A 15136-nucleotide genomic window follows, 5' to 3' on the forward strand; every position below is an offset into this window, starting at 1 on the left:
TCTTGGAATGCAGACTTTACCCATAATGCCAGAGTCACCTAACATACCTCAGATCTCGTTTGTTGCCTTAGTGTACAGATGTAGTCATTGCATACTCTAGAGTGAACAACTTTTCTATGAATTATAACTTTGATATTACAACCTTTCTAGCGCTTCCTCCCTTCTTGTTAATCTTTTATTGAATCTTCTATTACTTGTATATTTCTGTCCTATTTTCTGTTCAAATTATCCCTTTATACTTGTGGTGTATTTCTTGAATATCATTGTTGGTATTCCCCTTTTCCATACTTATTAGTATCTCTTTCTTACCATAACTGGTATTTTCTTCTAATCTCCCTGTAGCAAAAAAAAGTTTTCTTAATACTTGATTCTTATTTAATCTGTTTCAAATCATGTCCGAGAAACCTTCTGGTGTCAAAATGTGTGTGGCCTGCAGCCATAAAATTCCAGTCTCAGATGCACATTCAAAGTGTGTCTGCTGTTTAGGCCAGGCTGTCCTTGGTTTGAATTGTGATGTTTGTAAGGCCTTCAATCTGAGAGCTTTGATTTATAGAAAAAAAAGCTAATTTTAAAAGGTTTGCTACCCTCTAAATGTGCTTCTACATTCTCTAAGGCAACCCTCTCCCCAAACAAGTTGTCAAGAACCTTCATAAAGAATCAAGAAAACATTCCTCGGATCCGACTACTTCTTTGCCTATGGTAGCAGAACCTCACAGTAAAGTGGCTAAAGTATCAGATCTGACCTCCTTGGATCCAAAATCTCAACTGGAAAAATCCCCTTGGATCTGATCGCCACAACTGGTTCTGGATCCTGTCTCTTCTCAGTTCCCTTCTTTGGAATAGTCACTGAGATGTCACTCCAGACCATCTTCTACAACATCATCTATACGATCTTCTAAGAGTCTGACCAAAGCCGATATAGACAGGGTTATGAGAAAATTCCTCTTGATGCAGATTCAAATGGGAGTTCTTCGAACTTCAACCTCATTGGGTCTGGAGACCCTTGTCAGTATTAAACACCCATAAATGGTTCCTTCTCTGATCCGACCTTTGGTTTCAGAGCGATTAGATCTGAAGATTCTAGAGTCATCTGCCTCAGATTCAAAGATGCTGGTATCTTCAATTCCAGTGGCATCTCTGAGTGGCCTGGATTCCACCACTTTTGAGCTGGATGACTCTTGGAACCCTAGTGTTGGCACCAGATCCGTTGTGTTGGAGTCAACTCCAAAGCTTTCAGAGCCATCTCTGCCCCTTGGAGCTTTGACACTAGACAGCTCAGCTCTGACTCCCTCCTCAAGTAGTCTGCCTACGAGGAAGCGTTTGGTCCATAAGCATGTCTTATTGAAGCCGTTGGCTTCCTTCTCTCTGAGGCATTCTGCATTCAAGATTATGGAGAGAACTTAGTCTATTCCAATAGTTTGGACTTCTCTGCCCTCTTTGGCTCTGACTATCCTTCTCCATTCGACTCTGCATCTGCAGCCTCAACCACCTGTGCCACTGGGGCAGTCAACCCAAATTACTGTTAAGAACACCCAGCAGGGTATACTAATCTCATCTGACACTTCTCTGAAGCATCCCATCAAAGAAGTTCCCAGGAAGAGAAAGTGTAAAAGGAGGCACTTGGACTCTCCACAGGAGTCTCTCACAGAAGATACCGACTTTGATGAGGGGCAAGGGTCCTCAAGATCACCCCAGACGATGTCTAATTTGGAGACATCCTAGAACTCCTAAAGCAGATGGTGATTGGTCCCCCAACAACTCTTCCCAAGAGGAGTCAGTATTCCTGGAGGCTTTTGGGCTGGTCCGTCTACCTCCTGGGTGCGTGCTTCTGCCAATGAGCTCATTGAATTTGTCTCTCGATGGGTGTTGAAGGGGCCTGATACCATTGAGCCTATCCCCAAGAGACCAGATAGGATCCTGGCACTACCAACGGACAGAACTTATTAGAGCAAGGAGTACCAGTTGATGCCATGATCATAACAGCAGCCATGAATAAGGAACTGTCGGAGCAAAGTTCCTCTGTCCACTCCCCTAGCAAGGAGTCTAGGGTGCTGGACAGTTTTGGGAAGCATGTTGATGCTTTGGTGACCTTTTCCCTTCGATTGCTGACTTATTTGGAGCACTTCACAAGACATCAGAGGGATTTGATTAAGAAACTTGCCAAATCCCTCACTGGGACCATATCCTCCTAAGCAGATAGCACTGGTGCCTTGCAGTTGGCTATCCTTCAGTCCATTTCTGACTCATCCATGAGACTTATCTCCCACGCAGCTAAAAGTACCTCACAGGTAGCGAGTTCAGGCATTTCTATCAGCAGACATGCCTGGATGCACTTGTGTGATTTTGCAGAACCCTTCAAATCTTCCTTTGTCAATTGTCCTTTTGATGGAAGTTGCATATTTGGCCCCAAAGTAAAAAACACACTCTCTAGGTGTGAGCAGGAAGGAAAAACCCTGTCTTCTGTGGGCTAACTTTTTTCAACCCCTCAATGGACCTTCTCTATGAACCAACAAGACAAATGGAAAATATGCTTCAAAAGATACCAGCAGCCCTTCCAAGATCCATGTGGAGACAGTTCCTCCAGGCAAGAGGTGGGAACTCTAATGAAAGATGCCCTCCCCATAGCAGAGGTGGTCTACATAACTAGGGATCCAGGTGACAGCTTCTCTGACAGGTTCTAGCAGCACTCCTGAAAGGAGAACCGATTGTCCTTCTCTGGAGGGGGTCATTTATCCCTGCACCGGAGAGCCTGGCAAGAGATTACAAAAAATTCATGGATCTGGAAGATAAATTCCAGAGTTTATATACTTACCCCCCCCGTACTAAATAAAATCGCCAGTGTTCCACCAAATCAGAGAGAAACAGCAAAATTAGAAATATCAGAGGGAAGCAAGCAGCATTAGGAATAGCATCTATATCAGAAGATAGAATGCTAAAAATAGCGAATGCTCTTTTATTAAATTTAAAAACAGGAAACCTTAAAATGTCAAAGGAACAGATCAGCGAATTTTTTCCCAGGGGAAAAATTCGCTGATCAAAAAAAAAATGTACAGGCAAAATAAAGTGGGGGGCTTTGCCCCCCCTGATGTGGGAGGCTGAGCCCCCCACACCCCCAACTTAAGTATACCAACTCCAAGATCGTACCACAGTGGAGAAAACAGCAAAGATCGGAGAATGGCCCATCGTTTTTTTTTTCCCCTGGGGAAAAAAATCGATGTTCCGTGCCTTCGACATTTTCAGGTTTTGCTGTTTAAAGTTTGATATAAGAGCGTTAGCTAATGTAAGCGTTCGCTCTTCTCATAGGAACCCTTAGAAATAAACTAACTGCTAGAAAAAGAGAGTCATCCAATAGGTCCCCCCAGACCAGGAAGAGTCTGAAATCTATTTAAGATTATTTTTAGTGCCATAGAAAACAGGGGACTGGAGGCTAGTTTTGGATCTCAGCGATCTAAATCAGTTGGTTCAGTACACAGATTTTCAGATGGTCACAGTTCAGTCTGTTCTGCCTTTTCTGCACAAGGAAGATTGGATGTGCTCAATAGATCTTCAGGATATCTACTATAACATCAAAATGAACAGATAATCCAGGCGATATCTATGCTTCCAGCTAGGAGATAGTCATTATCAGTTCAGAACTCTGCCCTTTGGTCTCACCACAGCCCCAAGGGTATTTACCAAATGTATGACAATAGTAGCAGTTCCTTTAAGCCTGCAGGGATTTTGGGTGTTTCCATCTCTGGATGACTGGTTAATAACTGCTCTGACCAAGCATCATCTGATTCTAGTTTGAGACTATGTACTCCAGTTATGCTGTCATCTGTGGATTTCAATCAATCACAACAAATCTCATCTAGAAATAGCACACACATTGGAATGCAGCTCATGTGAGACTACAGGAGTTCCGGGTGTTTCCATATCTAGACGACTGGCTCATTACCACCCCGACCAGGCATCTGTTAATAAGGACAAGAAATCGGGATAACCATAAATTACAAGTTTCACCTACAACCAACTCAAAATTTGGAATTCATAGGAGAAGTTTTCAACATGAAGTCAGTGATAGCTTGTCTTTCTCTGTCAGTGGTACAGACTGTCATATTACAGGTCAGAAAATAATTTGCAGTACAAAGATTTCAGCCCGCTTGGTCTATCAAGCTCTAGGATCAGTGTCAGCAGCAATAACCTTAGTACCGCTAGCAAGATTTCAAATAAGCATTCTTCAATGGATGTTAGCATCACAGTGGTCGATCCTTTACCAACCCATGACAGCACAAATAAGAATCACGCAGGCATTCAAGAGAGATCTCAGGTGGCGGATCCAATCAGATCAAGTTCTACAAGGCTGTCCATTCATTTTCCCTCAGCCTAAGGCCAAAGTGACAGTGGACGCCTCCCAGTTGGTGTGGGGGAAGGCACTTTCTGGGAGACAGTCCAAGGTGCTTGATTCCCCAAAGAGACCAACTTGCATATAAATTTCCTAGAGATGAGTGCAGTGCTCTTAGCTTGCAGGCCCTCCAGAATGCTCTCCCTTCAGGGACAATTGCTATTCAAACAGACAATGTGTCATTAGTTTGGTACATCAACAAACAAGGAGGGACCAAATCATATCCCTTGTGTCGAGAAGCACTCAGAGTGTGGCAATGGATGATCTCATCCAACTGCTTTCTCATAGCAGTGCACATTCTGGGAAACCCAGTGTGATAGACACATTGGGTACATTCTTCCACCTCACAAGTGGTCTCTCAATAAGAAAGTGACAGAAATGATTTTTCATTGATGGGACCAGCCTTGCTGCGACCTTTTTACTTTTCAGCTAAACAACAAATGCAGCACCGAGGGATGTTGTACTTCACGACTGGCCACCCAGTCTGCCTTATGCCTACCTATCAATTCTGTTAATTCCAAAATTTCTGCAGAAGGCTGCCAGGTTGAAGAGCAAAGTTATCCTCATTGCATCTTACTATCCTCGACAGGTTTGGATCTCTTTACTATGGCCTCATCTACTTTACCAGCCTTGGATTCTGGACCTGATTCCAGACCTTCTGTCTCACCCGACAGGCATGATTCACTCAGACATCTTAAACCTCAGTCTTAGAGCCTGTTTTTTTCCAGTTCCATTGATAGCCAGACAACCCATACTGTCCACCATATCCTTTTGTCTTCCCATAAATCCTCAACATGGAAACTCTATTCAAGTAAATGGAAAATATTTGTTAAATGAGCACAACAAAATCATATTGATCCGTTCTCAGCTCCAATATGTAACATACTCTGATTTTTAGCTTTACTCTTTAAAGAAGGGCTAGCTCCTCCACCATTAAGGTTCAATTACCAACAATATCTAATTTTCATATTGTATTTCAAGGTTCTTCAGTAGCCTTGGCTAAACTGTGCAAGCCATTCTTGAGAGGCACTCTTCTTTTGAGACTACAGTTTAAAGACCCTATTCCACCATGGGATCTGAACTTGATACTGCAAGCATTAATACATTCCCCCTTTGAACCAGCAGCTAAATGTGGCCTTAGGTTTCTTACATGGAAAACTGTCTTTTTAGTAGCCATTACCTCAAATAGAAGAATTTTAGAAATTCAAGCCTTGTCTTCAAAACCTCCCTACGTGATTTTTCATAAAGACAGGGTTACATTACGAAGCAATGCATCTTTCCTTCCCAAGGTAGTGTCAGAATGCAATATCAACCAGTCCATTAATTTGCCAGTATTTTTCCTAACTTTGTAAACAAAGGTGAATATATGTTACATTACATTTATTGGATGTTCACAGACAATTACATTTTTATCTAGATAGGATGAAAGAAATCAGAAAGACAGACCAATTGTTTGTTTCCTTTGCAGGTTTGAAATTTGAATGTAAACTTTGACCTGAAGGTCTAAAGAACTTGAAAGGCTAAAGAAGTTTACACTGTTTTAAACGAAAGCGCTTACATCTTTTATAAGTTTTCTACATTAAAAACCTTTGTTTTACATCATCGTGCTTTGGATTTTGTGCTTGTTGGAACCTGATCTGCCAGACTTTTTACATTTTGTGGTTTGCCTTTGCCTTTTGGTTCTAAGGTTTGAAATTGGGTAAACTAAACCAAATTGGGTCATACCTTAAGTAAAGCTATAAGAACCCATTCAGTTAATTCCATGGCAACGTTTTAAGTATTTTTATCCAGGTTTTCCATGGACGACATTTGTACAGCAGAAACTTGGGAAAGTCCCTCATACCTGTATTACTCATTACAAATTAGATCTGGTCTCAAGGGGTAGAGCATCTTTTGGTTCACCTGTGCTAAGGAACATCATTCTTTGGAGTCCAGCAACGTCTTTAGGTTACTTGGGACAATATCCCAACAGTTGAGAATAGAATGTAAATTGACAACAGCAGGTAAAGAAGTTATGTACTCACCATAACGTTCCATCTGTGTTGTCCATTTTCATTCTTCCTCAACTTCCCACCCGCCAAACCCCATCCTTAGTTTCTACCAACTTTTGCATGAATGAGATATTGTAAGGACACTGCTGTCCTTTTGATTACGCTTCTGATATGGTTTCCTCTATAGATCACATACTTTTTTAAATATCCTTTGATAATAGTAGTAGTAGTACCGTAATAGTAGTTACCAATTCTGGTAAAATCAGCAAACAAGATCTGAGGTTTGTTTGACGTTGGTGCATTATGGGTAAAGGAGAAACTCAAGAGCTTTTTGTTAACATCAGCTTTAGTGATGGCCAAGTCGGATCTGAGGATCAGATGTGAACCCAACAGTTGAGGAAGAATGAAAGTGGACAACACAGATGGAATGTTATGGTGAGTACATAACTTCTTCATCTTTAGTGTCCTCCAATCTTTGCAAAGCCTTTCTAAGAGGAACTTTCCTACTTAGACCTCCATTAAATGATCCCACTCCTCCTTGGAATCTGAACATTGTTTTGCAAACTTTAACACAAGCTCCATTTGAACCATCAACTAAGTGTGACCTAAAGTTCTTGACCTGGAAAACTATCTTTTCACTGGATCACATCCCCTGTCATCCAAACCTCCTTATTTGATTTTTCAAAAGGCTAGAGTATCCTTACAGACCAATCCTTCCTTTCTTCCTAAGGTGGTGTCAGAATCCAATATTAATGAAGGTATCAACCTGCTAGTCTTCTTTCCAAATTTCTCAAATAAAGGAGAGCATGTGTTACACATTTGGATGTTCACAGACAATTACGTTTTTTATCTACATAGAACCAAAGATTTGAGGAAATCAGAATAATTATTTGTTTCTTTTTTGGAATCAAAATAGAGCAAACCAGCTTCTAAAGTTACTTTAGTAAAATGGTTAACTGATTGTATTATATTTGTTTATGAAAAATTGGGTTTGTCTTTAAGAAAACTGTCAAGAGCTTATTCCACCAGGTCTTTGACAACTTCTTCAGTCTTTTTATCTAGATCTTTATGGGATGATATTTGTGCAGCCACAACTTTGGCTAATCCTCATACCGTTATTGCTCATTGCAAATTGGATCTGATGTCTAAGTTAAGAGCAGCCTTTGGCTCAGTGGTGCTCAGAAATTTCCCTCCATCGAGTCTTCCCAGGATTTAGGTAGCTGAGACTCTTTCCCAACAGTTGAGGAATGAATGAAAATGACAACAGATTAAAAAGTTATGTACTCACTATAACGTTCCATCTGTGTTGTCCATTTTCATTGTTCCTCAACTTCCCTCCCACCAGCCCCACTCCTTGTTCAACTATTGGAAGGATCGAAAGATGCTGGAGGAATTGCTGTTCCTTTGTTTGACTCCCAGATTCAATTATTTTATCATTTATTTTGCTCAACAGGTATAAGGAGCAGCAAACAAGATCTGAGGTATGTTAGGTGGCTAGGGCATTATGGGTAAAGGGAGGACTTGAAGAGTTTCAGTGTTCCACAAGCTAGAAGAAGCGTCCAAGTCAGATCTGGGGATCGGATCCGAACCCAACAGTTGTAGAAGAATAAAAATGGACAGCACAAATGGATTGTTATGGTGAGTACACAACTTTTTTGTTTTGCCAGAGTTACATTTCCTGTTGATCACTCTTACTTTTAAACTGAACAGTGATAGATTCTTCCCTTTTCTTGCAAACAAATTACAGGAACAACAGTCTTATTACACATTAAGAAACAGCAGGGCAAACATATTAGGCACACATCCATTCTCATTTGCAATCTGTGATGTTCATCATGTTTATCACTGCTGCAGTAGCCTATACTATATGGGGTTACGTTCATTGTATTGATCACTTCTGCACTAGCCTAAGCTGTATAGGCTATATCTTGTTAAGAGTGTAGCACCTGGCTAGCTTCCAAAGCTTCAGGGCACTTTCCACTTGCCCAAATCATTAGACAGTTCAAGATGACCTTATCAGACTAAAAGACAAGTTTGGGTGCTAAGCCCTTCAGAGATTTCCTGCCAGTCAAGAGAGCACTCCAGAATGGGGCTTTTGTGGATCCCCAAATGGCTTCTGCTATTCAATTTCGGGGCATGTAAGTTACTTTTGAGGAAGAACTTTCTACTTCTGGTATTTTTCATTTTTATTATACTTTCTTGTTTAGGAAAGTATTTTTCTGGTGGGAAACTGTGTTTTTGTTGACAGTCACCTGACTTTGCTGTACTTTAGACAGGAAAGTACCTTGTTTTTGTCAGTTTTAAAAAATTTAAAGGTTATTAAAGCTATTTTTTCCTGTAGAGAAACTATGCTTATTTTACTTTTTGGAGAAGACATTGTTTATTGAAGTGCTTTTTACTTGTAAAAAGTGACTTTTTACTGTTTCCAAGTTTTACTAGATTGTGCTGTTTAGTTTCTCTAGGAAAGAGGCAGAATTTTCAGCTTGACCATGAAACAAATTACTGGTTCTATGTTCGGACTTCTTCCAGCCACACACGCACACAAAAAAAAGTTAACTAGACAGCCATTGCCAACACAGCAGACGACAGGTGGTTGACACTACGGTGTCAAAATCTGGTTCCACAGATAAATCACCTTTTTACCCTGGATCCCTTTGGTGTTGTCCATGTCATCTGAGACTGTTGGGGTCCCCTCAGTAGGCTAAGAAGAGACACACTTGTTGATCTTGGGAGAAGGGGCAGGAAAGGTGCCCCTGCTTAGCCTGAATGTTGTCCTCATCCCTGGGGGAGCTGCTGTTGCAATTAATAAACCTATTTGCCCCAATTTTCCTGTCAAAAAGAAACAGAAAACTAAACATTTATTATCTCCTTCCCCAGTTTCACTGGTCAGGAGTAGTTTATTTGGTCTGGATCAGGATCTTGTACAGGCTATTGACCCTTCTTAAAAGGTGGTTTCTTGAAAAAAAGGATTCTTCTATTCCTGAAGAGATCCAAGAACTTGAATCTTTAGAGAAATGTGATCGGACAGATGCATTTTATTCTCCTAAGATTTCTGATTCAGACTCAGAGGAGAGCATTGTACCTCTGTCTCCCAGTGAGGGATTCACTTTCTCTAAGGTTATTTGTGGAATGTGCCAATGGTCTCAGTGGGAAAACACTGATGTTTCTCAGTCCCTCTGAAAGTACCATGACCTTTTACACCTGGAATTCCCCGAACCTTCACCCCTCCTCCCAGAGCTGTCAGCATTGGGGGATATAGTTGTCACAGTCTGTGGGTTCCTTGTAAGTCAGTCTGGTACACCTAATAAAGCAGATGGAATGTCTAAATTCCACATTCTTTCAAGTTTTTATGTAAGCACCCCATACATGACCCAGCAGCTATAACTTTATGTTAATCCAGCTGCAGCCAAGCATTTTGATAAAACAGCTGATAAGTATGTTGAAAAAAAAGTGTATGCTTCTGTGACTTTAATTTCTAGAATGTTGAATTGTCAGGCTGATATGTTAAAGTTTATTCTGACTAATGATGAAAGTCTGATAAATGTTTTATCTGTAGTTCCCCGCTGTGAGTAAAAATCTGCTTGCTTTGGTTTAGTTTCTTCCATTTCTTAAGTCACTACTTGTTGTTTAAAATAAATCAAGATAGTAATTTTAAAGAAAACAAAGTAAAACAAATAACATCAGTGTTAAAAAAAGACTTAAACGTTGCTACCTCCATCTGTTCTCTGTCTGAAAAAATTAAATAAAATTCTGGGCGGTGTCTGCAAGAGTCATTAAACTGTTTCTACAGAGAGCTAGGGTTGTGCTTAACATGATGGGTGCCATTTGGCAAATCAGTTTTGAGGTATTCTGAGGCGTTTCATTTAGTTCAGTTCAAATAGGCACCACATTAGTGAACTGTAAAGCAATTTTTTTTTTTTGTATGGCTGTCTGATTTGTGGAAAAGATCTCAAGTATCACATTGATGGACCTAGTGGCACCACTAAGATAAGAAACAATGAATGTTTATTTCTTTTTTTTTTAATATTGACTGTAATTTCTGTGTCATAATATGATGCACTTTTCCTGTGCATTTTTGTCTCTCATGGAGAAAACATTTGATTTGGTGTCACACAGGTATTGGCCAGATATGTGGTTTCTTAAAAGTTTGCACAGTACATAATCCTCCATTCATTTTTATAGTTTATGGATAGTGCAGTGACACAACAAGTACTGTATCAAAAGCATGAGGTGCTCTGGTTTGAGTCTCAGCTGGGGTGCCTCCTGTGTCATCCCTGCATTCACATAGAATTTCTCCAGGTGCAGTGTTTTCGTCCCATCTCCAGGTAGCATGTAATAAGTGAATTAGAGTTCTTCAAATTTCCTTTCGGTCTATGTGTAAGAGTGAGAGAGAGTTTCCATTTTGTGATGGACTGGTACTCAGGTAACCACCCATATCCTATTTTGTCACCCCCATCCATCTCACAATTGGGTTATGTACCTCAAAGCTGATCTGAGACAGCAAACTTCAGAATTCTCCAGCACTTGAGCTTCTCTCTGCCATAATTCCTTGCACTAGCAGTGAAGCATCAGATCTCGTTTGCCTCCATTCTGTTTAGATGAAATTACCAGTTCTGTGCTTACCTTCAGTATTTTTTGAGATACTTGAACTTTTTCTTTTTTTCAAAGGTACTCTGCTGTCTGCCTTTCACGGATTCTTTGTTTTTTATGCTCAAACCTACCATATCTCCCTTTCTCTTGGCCTTTCATTGACTATTGCTTTATCTTCCCTGGGTACAGATGTTGTCCTTGGGTTTTTCTACTTTTGAACAGTTACAGAAAGAGCTTTGGGGTTTAGAAAGCACGTTGAGTGCAGGCACAAAATCTCCCCTCAGGACCCACACAGTCAATGTGTTTATTGTTATGGCCATGACTATTTGAATGCAGATTGAGGTGTTTGTTCCTCATTTGGTCAATGGACCTTAGTGGATAAGAAAAATAAATTGATTCTTAGGTGCCTTCTCCCTGGTTCCACAGGAGAATTGGCCAGTTCATCTTCATATACACTCCCTTCTCAACTTATCAAAGATGCTGAGAGACAAGCAGCTAAATCTTTGGTTAAAGAAGAAAAGCAAAATGGATAGAGAAAAGAACTGCAAGGGTCAAGAAAAAGAGAAAAGGAAAAGTGCCTCAGATTCACCTCTACTGGATTCTCTAGCTCTGAAAGGCACTAGATCTCTGGACCTTCCCTACCTCTGTCTCTAACATCTTCAGATCCACCCAGAACCTAACCACTTTTACCATGATAAGGCGACTCCAGCACTATAGTTGTCACAGCTCGCTCCCCAAAGAGAATATCTTCCCCACAGTCTAGATCCCCTGAAAGAGAACTTTTAAGGTTTTTGTCTACCCATCTACCCTTGATTGCATTTGTCTAGTCCATTAGATCCTCCAGAAATGTTGTAGACATCGATTGGAATAAGATGATGAGAGTCTTCATTGTTAGGTAGGTGTGCAAGTTATTCTCTCTCTCCTACAACTCTGAGGGGAAAAAGAGTTGGTCCACCCACTCCTCTTCTTGTCCCTCCATCCATAGTGCTGGTGGTGGAGACAGTGTCTGTGGGATGTAGGTTGCCACCTGTTATTCCCCTGTCAACTTAGACAACCTTAGGGTGTTCTGTGTCACCAGTTACTCTGACCCACTCAACTAGAAGAATTTCTTAACTTCAGGCCTTATCATGCAAACATAGTTACTTGATATTTCACAAGGATAATATGTCCCTCAAACCTAACCAAGGCTTTGTGCCTAAGGCAGCCATGGTTTTAGCCTTGAACAAAGTAGAACATATTTTCTGATTTTTCCCAAACTATTCAATCAAAGGAGAATACATTTTACATACCTTGGATGTTACTGGCAACTCAGATTTTACTTGTATCACATGAAGCCTTTATGAAAAGATGTTCAGCTTTTTTAGATCTTTTTCCTGAACCAAATTGGGATTCATAGTGTCTAAAGTCTCCTTGTCTAGATGGCTATCTGATTAATTTTTCATTGTTTATAACTCTAAAGGATTATTTCTTTTATCCAAGTCAAGAGCACATTCCATTAGGTCTGTTTTAACGTGCACTGCCTTTTTCAAACAGTCATCATTAGAGGATGATTGTGCAGCAGCAACTTGATCTAGCATGCACAAATTTGTCAAACACTAAAAATAGGATCTAAATTGCAGACAGAGCAACTTTTGATTCTGCCATACTCAGAAGTATACTGCCATGATGCTATCCACGGATCTCAGTAGCTGGGGACTCTGTCCCAACTGTCAAGATGGATAGATGGAAACATATAGGATGCAAAACTGGGTTAGGTTATACTTCTAGGCTTGTAAAGAAGTGTAACCCAACCCAGTTTTGGTCCAGACTTTCGTGGATGTCTATATGATGGGATATGTTAGCAAAGAGGCAGGTAAAGGTTATGTGTGTGGGGGTATGTGATCAAGGTTTCTTTTGAATAGGTTTGAATAGGGTCAGTGATGAGCTCTGCTTCACATAGATGGAAAACGTATTCCATAGTACAGAGTCTGGTGCCCCACCACTAAACCGGTAGTCAAGGAGCCTCAATCCTCAAAACTGGCAACAGTAAGGGATGTGCATTGGGAAGATGACAAGTTACACACCCAGTATTACCAAATGCAGCTTTCTGCATCAAGTGCTATTTCCCTTAAGAGCACACAGAGACCACAGGCAGTTCGGGGCTGGTTTCTCCCTCTTTCTGTAGATCCCTTATATGCCAGGCCTAGATCGCTTCTTAGTAACCTGTTGAAGAGTGAGCAGAGAGAGAGAGGACTTTAAGGAGATCTTTGTAGGACACGGCATTCATACCCTGGATTCTCCTGGTGAAGAACCTCTCAGTGCATTCCAACTATTGCAAGTGCCTTGTTAAGTACATTCCAAAGAGGACATTGCACTCAGTAATGTGTCTGATAAAGGCTGGTACTATAACTTCCTTGTACCTGCATGCCATAACCTTGCTTATGAATTGGGCAACTTAGAAGAATGATTTTCTTATTATCTTGGGTGCATGCTGGTCAAAGGCCAGATTACTGACTGCATGTGTTCCCAAATCCCTAACTATTGGGTCAACATTGAAGGGTGTTTTATTGATGGAGTAATTAGCTTGGGTGGATGATTTCTCAGAGGGCACTATAATGCATTTCTTTTCATTGAGTTTTAATCCATGGCTTTGGCATCAGTCATTTGTTTGTGTTAGACTTTCTTGTAGGATGTTGTGGGGGAATCTATGATAGTTCCCAATTTACAGTTTTCTGTGAACTTGGTGAGCCAAAGGTCTTTGACATTAACCTTTACTTTTGAGAAGTAGATGCCAAACAGGAGCGTGTCCATCATGGAGCCCTGGGGCCCTCCTTTATTACTTTGTTAACTTTTTTTATGAACTTTGCATAGGATCATGAGGGATTTTACAATGGCATTAGGCAGCATTGGATTAGGTCTTTAGCATATTTAACATAGATTTTGTCCTTTTTTCTGGCAGCCTCCTGAGTTTCGAGACGTTACCTTTCAAAGTTCCTGAGTCTTATAGTTTGGCCAGACTAATAATACAATAAAACCCTTTAATGTTTCTCTTAGTGTCTTGCTTCTAGAAGCAGTGACAATGTCATTATGATTGGACATCATTTACCTAGTTTTCTTGTAGTTAATATGGATGTTTGCACTCATGCCTTTTCATAATTATTAGTATAAATATTATGTATTTGTTACTAATGTCTTGTTTCAAATTTCATTTCAGTTATGCATCCCTCTTGGTTTATAAGGTCCCTGTGAGTGATGTACAGTCCCTTTCAAAATCATTCTCAATGCTTGAAACAGGTAAGTTTATTAAACAGTTATTAAGTACTATAAGAGTTCAGCACTGAAGTTAAACATCCATCAAAAGGCACATGTTAAATGCATAAAAAAATGTTTGTCATGTGTATAGATGTTAGCTACTCCAAGATCAGATCCTTATTCAGCTGTAGCAGTGTTGTGCTCTGCAACCTGGGCAACCAAAGCTGAGCCTGAAGCTGGTCATATTTGATCAGTGCTCCACCTGGTAAACAAACAAACATAGATAGATAGATAAATAAATAGATGATGGCAGTTTAGGACCATGATTGTGGTAAAAGACAAATGTCTTAGCTAAGTAATTTTCAAAATTCAATACAGTATGAACCCTAAGTTGTATTTTTTGGAATGGAGGCAGGTAAAGTTTTGTTCTGGCTTGTGTACTTTTTCAAGAAAGTTAGTGCTATCCACACCATTTTACATTTTCTTCTTATATGATAATTTGTTATTTTTGTTCACAATAGTAGGAATGGCAATGTGCAGTGAGTATAATTTGCTTGACTGTAGATGGGTAGTCCATTGGAAATACAGTTGAAAAAGATGAATTGCTTGTAGATGCTGTCAAAAATTTTTATTGCCCTCATTCTACTGACTTCTGATGACTATTTCTGCTTTTCCGGCTGTCTCTGCATCAACAGCTATTCATTTATTATGAGTGATCTAATATGTCACAGTCCTTATGAGGTCAGGGGAGGTAATGAGGATGGGGGAAGGGTACCTATATGCCTATGCCAGTTTCTGCTGTGGTATTGAATAATGAATGGGTATGTACTTCCATGTTTTTCAGCAGTAGTACAGAATCGCACTGGACAGTGATCTCCCGTTGCCTCCTCAGTGAACAGATTTAGATCAGAGCATAGGCTGTATATATAGTACTATTTTC

General features: G+C 40.3%; 1 protein-coding gene across 2 annotated transcripts in view; it reads left to right on the top strand.

Annotated features, from left to right (window-relative positions):
* The window catches only part of LOC122813052 (cholesterol transporter ABCA5-like), a 2390735-nt gene that overhangs the window by 2233405 nt on the left and 142194 nt on the right, over nucleotides 1-15136 (top strand). For both annotated transcript variants that reach the window (XM_044085171.1, XM_044085172.1), the window contains exon 37: nucleotides 14159-14238. In XM_044085171.1, coding sequence (XP_043941106.1) covers nucleotides 14159-14238 — 80 coding nt within the window. The remainder of the gene's footprint in view (nucleotides 1-14158; nucleotides 14239-15136) is intronic.

Source organism: Protopterus annectens, chromosome 10.part0, assembly GCF_019279795.1.
Source record: "Protopterus annectens isolate FY-2018-M chromosome 10.part0, PAN1.0, whole genome shotgun sequence".
NCBI lineage: Eukaryota > Metazoa > Chordata > Ceratodontiformes > Protopteridae > Protopterus > Protopterus annectens.